The following is a 10398-nucleotide window of genomic DNA, read 5'->3' on the forward strand; positions in this document are numbered from 1 at the left end:
ATTATTCCTATCCCCGTAGTAGAACTTGTTCTATTGATAATGCATTATTCCTATCCCCGTAGTAGAACATGTTCTATTGATAATGCATTATTCCTATCCCCGTAGTAGAACACGTTCTATTGATAATGCATTATTCCTATCCCCGTAGTAGAACGTGTTCTATTGATAATGCATTAATCATATCCCGTAGTAGAACGTGTTCTATTGATAATGCATTAATCATATCCCGTAGTAGAACATGTTCTATTGATAATGCATTATTCCTATCCCCGTAGTAGAACACGTTCTATTGATAATGCATTATTCCTATCCCCGTAGTAGAACGTGTTCTATTGATAATGCATTAATCATATCCCGTAGTAGAACGTGTTCTATTGATAATGCATTATTCCTATCCCCGTAGTAGAACGTGTTCTATTGATAATGCATTATTCCTATCCCCGTAGTAGAACGTGTTCTATTGATAATGCATTAATCATATCCCGTAGTAGAACGTGTTCTATTGATAATGCATTAATCATATCCCGTAGTAGAACGTGTTCTATTGATAATGCATTAATCATATCCCGTAGTAGAACGTGTTCTATTGATAATGCATTATTCCTATCCCCGTAGTAGAACGTGTTCTATTGATAATGCATTATTCCTATCCCCGTAGTAGAACGCGTTCTATTGATAATGCATTATTCCTATCCCCGCAGTAGAACACGTTCTATTGATAATGCATTATCAGTAGAATGTGTTCTATTGATAATGCATTATTCTTATCCCCGTAGTAGAACACATTCTATTGATAATGCATTATTCCTATCCCCGTAGTAGAACGTGTTCTATTGATAATGCATTATTCCTATCCCTGTAGTAGAACGTGTTCTATTGATAATGCATTATTCCTATCCCTGTAGTAGAACGTGTTCTATTGATAATGCATTATTCCTATCCATTTACTATTCCTTATTAAGAGTCATTCAAACATCCATCAGTTATGGTTCTGTATGATCTTTACATGAAGTCTCATGTTGTCAGATTAATAACATAAGAGGCCTTATTAGAAAGTGTTTTTATCAACTCATTAAATCTCAATTAAATCAGTTTAGCCTCCTGTGGTTAATTGTCAACGTCATTAGTTCTGCTGTGCGTGAATTCAGCGCGCATGCAGCGCAGTGTGTCAGCCAGGATTAGTTATATTATTTATCGCACTGACTTGTTCTGTTTCCTGTCTGCCTGTCTCTCTCTGTCTCTCTCTCTCTCTGTCTCTATCTTTGTCTGTCTCTGTCTGTCTCACTGTTTGTCTCTCTGTCTCTGTCTGTCTCTCTGTGTGTCTGTGTCTCTCTGTCTATCACTGTAAGATCCATTACTGACTTGTAGTGCTCCCTGTCTTTCTGTCTGTTTTTCAGAGACCGAGGAGTCCTTTTTGGAGGAGGATGGCTCGGGCTACTCCTGCGTCATCGGCTCTGAGATCTACCTGGACGTCAACTACCTGCACTACCTTTACAACGCCCGCCTGGGCATCAGCAGCTGCACCCGGGCCTGCCAGGTGTGGTCAGCCCCCTACGATGGAGAGGACCCCCCTCCAGAGGAGTACCAACCCAGTGCCCTGGAGGAGGCTGGGGCCAGGGGACGCCAAGCCCAGACGGTCAACCCCAAGAGGTCACATCCACATCCACGGCCTCGTCCCCCCTGCCCGCCCCAGACCACAGACCCAGCCCCTACTAATCAACTAGAGCTGGAGTGGGACGATAGTTATGATGCCGGTCCGGTGGTGTCCCCCGAGGCTGCTACTGCTGAGAGTAGTAGACCTCCACAGCTGCCTGCAGCCGAGCCGCCCAAACACATCCAGGAGATGAGGAGGACTGCCATCATGCTGGTTAAGGGTTCCTACATCGAGGAGTCCGACTTCCAGGATGATGTCATGGTCTACGACCTTGTGGCAAAGAAGGACGCCCGCGATACTGTGGATTGCCGCAGAACCAGCAGGGAGACACTACCGGAATCTGAAATGGACTCAGAATTTAACCTTGAGGAGGACCATTTCAAAGTATCCAGTCTACAGGAGAAGGATGAGGTCCCCCTCAGCAATGGCCTGAGTCTTCCACTCCATCCCATCAACTTGGAGGTCAATAGCTCTGAGGTCACAAAGGGGTCAAAGGAGGTCAAAGCTCATGTTGCGGACCACAACTCCAACCTCCAGAGCCCCTTGGCTACTGAGGTGGGGGACAACCTCATGGATCAGTACGAGGAGCTGATTCGTACGCTGGGCAGCGACGAGGCCGGGACTGGGGGGAGCAGCCCTGTGAAAACGGTGGACAAAGAGTTCCGGAATCCTGTTGTCACCCCCATGGAGGAGGACGAGGTGGACTTCAGCTCCTTCTCTGTGGATACGCCTGAGCTGGAGAAGCAGCACTCATCCCTGTTTGGGACCAAGCTCCACAGTGGGAGCACTAGGAGTCATTCTGTGCCTTTTACAGGTAAGATAAAACAACACACTCAGAAATAAAAGCCTTAACTTTTGTACAATATCTTCACCAGGTTTGAAGGTCAGCTCTCTAACACGTGTCAAGAATTTGCTGAAGAATCACAATGTGGTTATCTTACAATGCATTTGACTCATAGCGAGAGAGAGAGGCTTTACTCAGACTGTCAAACCTGGTTAAATAACCAGCCTTAAAGTAAGACAGATAAAACTTCAGTCTGAGTAAAGTCTCTCTCTCTCTTCCTGTGTAGATTGAAGTATTATCTGCCTTACTTTAAGGCTTGTTCTTGATCTTTAACCAGGTTTGACAACCTGAGTGAAGACTCTCTTTCTCTCTTCCTGTAGGGCCATTTGTCAGTGTGCTGTTGTCACGTCTGGAGAACATGCTGGATAACTCTCTCCATGTCAACCTCCTGCTGACTGGTATACTGGCCCAGCTGGCTGCCTACCCCCAGCCCCTGCTGCAATCTTTCCTCCTCAACACCAACATGGTGTTCCAGCCCAGCGTGCGCTCACTCTATCAGGTACAGATAGTGTGTGTGTGTGTGTGTGCGCGACTGTGAGTGTGACTGTCACCAGCCCAGTGTCCACTCCCGCTCCTAGATTCCATTAATTCTGTCAGTCTGTCTGTCCATCTATCTCTGACTATGTTTTGAATTTCAGTCTATCTATATCCTTTGTTCTCTCTCATTGACTTTGAGGCAGAGATGGACACAGTCCTACTGTTAAAATACTCCTCATAGACACTGCAATGCACGCCTACTCAAAACAGAGACAACTCTCTTAGTAAACATTTCACTCTGCTCCATTTAGTAAGCATTAGAGGTGTAAAAACGTTCCCCCAAAAAACTGTTTGCTTTTCACTCTCACCGCTCTAAGCTGTTTAAACCTCTGGAGACTCATGAAACAACCAGAAAACCTGTTAGAAGTTCGAGAGGAGGGATCCGTTATGAATAGTATTAATTAGAGAGGAGATTATGAATACTATGTTGTGTCCCAAATGGAACCTTATTCCCAATATAGTGCACTACTTTTAACCAGAGCCTTATGGACCTGGGGTAAAAGTAGTGCACTATATAGGTGAAAGGGTGCCATTTAGGACACAACTATGAGCTGGCGTACACTTTACGTGGCAATGAAAACAGAGTTCAAAATGGCTGTGAAACAAGTCTAGTGAGACTTTAACACAGTGTTTTTCTCTCCTGTCGACTGATTCATGCATAATTGAATAGAGCATGTGTAAACAAGTAATCAAAATGGAGTGGGGCCGTTTGAAAGCTCGCATTAAAGGGAATGTTTGGATGGAGATGAAAGGGGATGGCGAGTTGTTGAAGTACAAACACTAGGCACTTCATTTTCATTAGGGTCCAGATTAAAAGAGGTGGATTGTTTGTCATGGAGATAAATACGGTTTGGTTCTCTCATCATCAGCGTGTCTTGTATAATGTCCTTGTTTTGTCTGGTTTATGCCTCTGGTTTTGTTTTCAATCGTGTGATAGGCTTTTATGCAAAAGCTACCCGTTTTACACCTGATAGTGTGTATAGCAATACTCTTGGCATCAAGTACGCAAAGCCTGTTTGCTTAATTCAGTCAAAACAAATGTGCACTTTCTTTTGATAAGGCGTCTTGCGCTGTGGAAATGCAACGATCGCATTCATTTTTCTCAATACAATGTTTTATGCGTGCAAAAAAACGAAACAATTTCAGCATGGTGATCTCATTGATCCACCATCTTGTTTCAAGGATAGCCGAACGAGACTACCTCATTGTAGCTTTGATACAATATTTATCCTGTACTTTCTGTGCTCTGGCAGCTACAGGGCCTTCTGAAAGTATTCACACCCCTTGACTTTTTCCACATTCTGATGTGTTACAGCCTGAATTTAAAATGGATTTAATTTAGATTTTGTGTCACTGATCTACACAAAATACCCCATAATATCAAAGTGGAATTTTGTTAGTAGAACGTTTTTGAAATGTAATAAAAAATGAAATGCTGAAATGTATTGTCTAAGTATTCAACCCCTTTGTTATGGCAAACCTAAGTAAGTTCAGGAGTAAAAATGTGCTTAACAAATCACGTAAATTGAATGGACTCATTCTGTGTTCAATAATAGTGGTTAACAGGATTTCAGAATGACTACCCCAAACATACAATTATCTGTAAGGTCCCTCAATCAAGTAATACATTTCAAGCACAGATTCAAAGACCAGGGAGGTTTTTCAATGCCTCGCAAAGAAGGGCATTGATTGGTAGATAAAAAATGTAAAAAGCAAACGCAGAATATTCCTTTGAGCATGGTGACACCCAGTCATTACAAAGATACAGGTGTCCTTCCTAACTCATTTGCCGGAGAGGAAGGAAACTGCTCAGGGATTTTACCATGAGGCCAATGATGATTTTATAACGGTTACAGAGTTTAATGGCTGTGTAATGAGAAAGCTGAGAATAGATCAACAACATTGTAGTTACTCCACCATACTAACCTAAATGAAAGAAGGAAGCCTGAACAGAATGAAACATATTCCAAAACATGCATTCTGTTTGCAACAAGACACTTAAGTAATACAGCAAAGCATGAAGCAAAGAAAATCACCTTTTTTTTTGCCCTGAATACAAAGCTTTGTTTGGGACAAAATCAACACAACACATGACTGATTACCACTCTTCATATTTTCAAACATGGTGTTGGCTGCATCATGTTATGGGAATGCTTGTCATCGGCAAGGACTAAGGAGTTTTTTAGGATAAAAATAAATGGAATACAGCGAAACACAGGCAAAGTCCTAGAGGAAAACCCGATTCAGTCTTCTTTCCAACAGACACTGGAAGACTAATTCACCTTTCAGCAGGAAAATAACCTAAAACACAAGGCCATATTTATACTGCCGTTGCTTACCAAGAGGACATTGAATGTTCCTGAATGGCCGAGTTACAGTTTTAACTTAAATCTGTTTGAAAATCTATGGCTAAGACTTGAAAATGGCTTTCTGGCATTGATCAACAACCAACTTGACAGAGCTTGAATAATATCTTGAATAATAATGGGCAAATATTGTACATTCAGCTATGCAAAGCTCTTAGAGATTTACCCAGAAAGACTCACAACTGTAATCACTGCCAAAGGTGATTCTAACACGTATTGTCTCAGTGGGTGAATAATTATCTAATCAAGATGTATTAGTGTTTTATTTGTCATAAATGTTTTAATAAATGTTCAAATTTTTCTTCCACTTTGACAGAGTATTTGGTGTAGATCGTTACAATTAAATCCATATTTAATCCCTCTTTGTAACACAACAAAAAAGTCAAGGGGTATGAATACTTTCTGAAGGCACTGTATTTCCTGTCTGATGTTCTACTGATGTTACTATATATGTGTTTCCATATCAGGTACTAGCCTCCCTTAAGAACCAGATAGAGCAGCAGGCCTCGACCAAGAAGGACTTCCCGGAGCTGATCACCTCCGCCCAGCACTGCCTCCTGGCCAGGGAGAGTTCACTCAAGGGTCAAGGTGAGACTTGATTGACTACATAATTCTCTGTCCTACATATCCGGTTCCATGTTAGTAAAGACGTTCTGAAGCTAACGTAAGGGCTTCCCTGCCAGGATACATAGTGTTTATTACAACCGTATAACTGTGTACTGTTACTTACTGGTAGTATACATGTTTTTGTTTGAATAGACGTTGTTCAATGTTGAATTCTGAGCTTTATTGTGAGCTATCCTATGAGCATCATTAGAATGTAATTTAGGTCTGTTTTGTAGCCAATAGCCAGGTCATTGAGATTCGAATAGATACAGGCAAAGCTTCCAGAGGATTTGAGGCAATATCCTAGATCATAAGACCAGTAATAAGCCTAGCAATAACGTTGTTTCTAATCACTGCAATGCAATGAAGCACCACTGAAAGATTAAAACTGTATCTGTGCTTAGTTTGTGTTGTTTGGTTCCTCCTCGAGAATATATTCAGCTTGGTCATGAAGCGTTGCAGAAACAACTCAGGTCCTTCTGACGTTCTTCTTCTCATACTTCTCCAGTCTACTGCATTCCCACTGGTTTCTCCCAACCATTTTATATGCGAGCTTTCTCTCCAAGCGAGGAATGTATTGGTATGAGATTGCATAAGATTTAAAAAGAAAAATGAGACTGATATAAAAGGAAGAATTTCTTCTTTCAAGTGGACTAACATGAGCTTGCTACAATGTCCAACTGCAGTTAAATGCTACTATTACTAATGTTTTATTTTTCATTTCTATTTACTTATCCTCCACAGATACAAACAGCGGAGACAGCCGAGAATGTTCCCCCCTGGAGGCAGGAAGGATGATGAAGAGCTCTCCTCCTCCCCAGCCCAAGACCATTTCCCTGGCCAGGACCGAGGTCTTCGCTACCGTCCTCTTCACAGAGTTCCTCAAAGAACTGGCGGCCATTGCGCAGGAGCACTCAATACTATCGCACGTCCCTATGGAGGAGTAACGATATAATAACATTGTAATAATGTTATAGTAACATTATTATTATTATTATAATGTTTTAATAATGTTATGGTAGCGTTGTCTCACAGGGAAGGAGTGAGTGTCTGTCCCTGACCTGTTGTGTCCACTCGGGTCATTTTAAAAGTTTTTAAAAGACTCTTTGAAAGTTTTTCATGTTTTCCACTACTTGACGAAGAAGACTATACCTCTTGGATTGATTCACTCGTCTTTTATCTCTCTCCCTGAGGCAGTTTTTAAAGTGGGTTATATATACATATATATATATTTGAGGCTAATATATTTTTCCAAACCAATATATAAAAACGTCGGGCTATGATATACAGTAACACATAACTTACAGGAATCTCTCACCCATTTGATGCATTTGCCATTGATACCCTCAGACAGACTCGTGTATATGGTTCTGCCCTCAGAGAGTTGTATGCATAGGCCTATGTCACATCCAAGGAGCAGGTCATGTGATTTATAATGACTGGAAAGTACTGACCTACTTCAAGCCTTTGGTGGAACCCCTGCACCAACCAATAAGAATGCTGAAATGGAAGCTTGGGGCGAATCGACCAAAGCCTGAATAGAATGGAACAGGCTGAATGGAACAATGGGAAGTTAATGATACACAAAGGACACATAATCTGTCCCTTTAGGCTTTTAGACTTACAATATTGCATTCATAAATGTCAGTGTACTGCCCTGGTAGCAACAGCCTCTCCAGTGACCAGCTCTAGTTGTCTTGTAGTGATGGCCACCATACAATGGGGACTTATACGTGGCCTTACCGAAATCTCTGGTGGTGCTGTGTTGTCACCCTGGGGTTGCATGCTGTACTGGAAATAATCAGGAGCCTATTTTGTCAGGATCTCTCCCTGCGGAGTATTCATCACTAATCAAATGTTATTTGTCACATGCTTCGTAAACAACAGGTGTAGACTAGCAGAGAAGTGCTTACTCGGGCCCTCCCAACAATGCAGAGAGAAAGAAAATAGAGAAATAGTGGAAAAGTAATAATAAATCCACAATGAGTAACGCTAACTTGGCTGTTAACACGGGGTACCAGTAACAAGTACCCTAGCAGCACCCCTCTAAACTACTGGTTAGCGCGTTGGTATTAGAAGTGGGATGCTAGTGGGAGTCCCAATCATCTCATACTTACTTTATGAGTTGGTGTAGACCATGGCATTCTCTAATGCTATGTATCCGGTGATCGTTGTTATTCAAAACTCTTGACTGAAGGAGAGGCCTAGTAAGTTAGACTATCAGGCTCACTGTACAAAACAAGTTTGTGTGTCGCTAAATACATTAAATCAAAGACTTTCTTTGTTCAATAGACCTATTTCAATTATGTTATGTTTTCAAATCACATTAGATATTCAAGTTAGAAGTAGTTTTTATGTTATTTAGGGGTGTACTTAAGGACACTGGGTTCTTCTGACGTCAATTCTTAATGCTGCGGCTAACTCCATTTTCCCATGGTGCACCAGGTCCTGTCCACTGAATGCACTTTATTTATAATGATATCTCTCTAAAAGGAGCTTTCCATATCAGGGTGATGCACTCAATGTTTGCATCCAAAACAACATATTATTTCCTATGTAGTGCACTACTTTTGACCATATAAATCAAGAGTAGTGCACTATATGGGGTAATGGGTGCCGTTTGGGAAGCCCTCAATGTCTTAGCCTTATTTGAGTACTTTATGTATATAATTGGAAAAAAGAATCAAGGAAGCAGCACACTATGCAAATCATGATTGATATTTGAGGTATAAAGAGTACTTTATTACGTTTTGTTTCCTGATGGGGTGGGTATTTAATACAGAATGTACTTAATGTCACAATAATGGAACTGTTTCGTAGAGAGAGGTTCTATTGCCATATTTTTTTCACAGAAGTTGTAACTTGAGTTCTGTGTTCTCGTTGCTGTATTAGGGAATGCATGTTTCTTGTATGTTTTTATGAGTCAAGTTGGGAAGATTGGAATACATCACTGTTGGTTGGTTCATTGATGATTTGGCACATTCATTTTAGCATTGAATGTTTAAGTTTGAATTCCAGACTAAGACATGGTCTACCATTACCAACAAATAAATAGCCTTGATTTTAATTGACGTAATTTTATTTAAGGTTTTGATATCAACCAAGGAGACATTTTGTTACAATGTCTGTCCCTATTAAATCGATACGTTACGGAAGAACTACCTAAAAATTGGTGCCTGAATTTTGAATGAATTTCCTCCTGTTGTTTACAGTGTGTACTCTGGGCTAAGCATGGTCATGTTCAGTAGGCATAAAGGTGAGCTTATCCATTTAGAAATGCTCTTTTTTGTTTTCTGTTGCAAAACTTTTTCCTATGGTGCATCCTAATGAACATGACCCAGAGAATGAATGTGGATGCAGCTGCAAAGGCAAAAATATACCACTGTCTGCTCGAACTAGTCCACAAATTGGACCGATGGACAGTTTATGGAATGCATCATTTCTTGCCATTTCTAAATTTGGTGATGTACTCTATATTTTCTAGTAGTAGAATGTTGTGTGGAGCACATTTACTTCAACCAAATTTAGAGACACAGTTCTCTTCAGTTGCGTAGAGGTTTCATTCCAAAGATAAGTAGTCTAGTTTCTCCCTTTTCTACAACTATTAGCATCCATTTTAGATGCCAGCGATGACCTTGTCAGGTTACTCCAGTGTGTATTCTTCTGTCATTAAAGTCAGAGGTTCCAAGGAATTATTTGAATAAAGACATGTATTGTATTCTTTATAATATGTTTTTATTGAAGAACAGATGTCATGTGTTTTGACAGCTTCTCTAACCAAATGTATATTTTAGCTTCACTTTGGCAAAGGTAAGTAAAATGCAAAACACATTTTTTCTTTCCGCTTCTTTCACCCAGAAGTGGTTGTTTTCAATGGTTTGTTCAGTGGACTCCACTGGCCTGATTTAGTAAACAATCCCCCCTCTATCCCTGCTCATACCTGGTTCTAACATGCAGCCTTTGTCCTGATCTTTTCCAATTCTGATTCTGGCCACATTTATGGACGATTATAAAACGCATTGTGATCCGATCTAAGTCTACACGGACAAGATCAGGACGAATGTTAACAGCAGGTATAAACAGGGCTTCTGACAGCCATTCATCCAGTGACCCAGCTTCTGTTCAAAACTAGGTCTTCTTCACAGGCACTGAAACAGCAGCCAGCCACAAACCCTCTTTTTTTAAATCAAGAAGTCCAATTGAGTTATGTACAATACTTCTTATATAGGTCACTGCATACGGCATTCAATAGAAACAAAGGGGATGAATGGGAGGCAACTACCTACGTTACCAAACTGAAGTCACATGCCCACAGCCAACCAGTATTGAATTACCGCGTGATTTGACAAAACTCAATATTCAAGCCAACTGAATGTAAGAGATGCCTATCT

The 10398-nt window shown here is 40.8% G+C and overlaps 1 protein-coding gene across 2 annotated transcripts in view; it reads left to right on the top strand.

Moving 5' to 3' along the window:
* LOC124013364 (FHF complex subunit HOOK interacting protein 1A-like) overlaps positions 1-9730 on the top strand; it is a 47183-nt gene extending 37453 nt beyond the window's left edge. For both annotated transcript variants that reach the window (XM_046327666.1, XM_046327665.1), the window contains 4 exons: positions 1398-2468; positions 2819-2997; positions 5869-5989; positions 6752-9730. In XM_046327666.1, the coding sequence (XP_046183622.1) occupies positions 1398-2468; positions 2819-2997; positions 5869-5989; positions 6752-6954 (1574 nt within the window). In that variant the 3' untranslated portion in view covers positions 6955-9730. The remainder of the gene's footprint in view (positions 1-1397; positions 2469-2818; positions 2998-5868; positions 5990-6751) is intronic.
* The last annotated feature ends 668 nt before the right edge of the window (positions 9731-10398 follow it).

Source organism: Oncorhynchus gorbuscha, linkage group LG24, assembly GCF_021184085.1.
Source record: "Oncorhynchus gorbuscha isolate QuinsamMale2020 ecotype Even-year linkage group LG24, OgorEven_v1.0, whole genome shotgun sequence".
Classification (NCBI taxonomy): domain Eukaryota; kingdom Metazoa; phylum Chordata; class Actinopteri; order Salmoniformes; family Salmonidae; genus Oncorhynchus; species Oncorhynchus gorbuscha.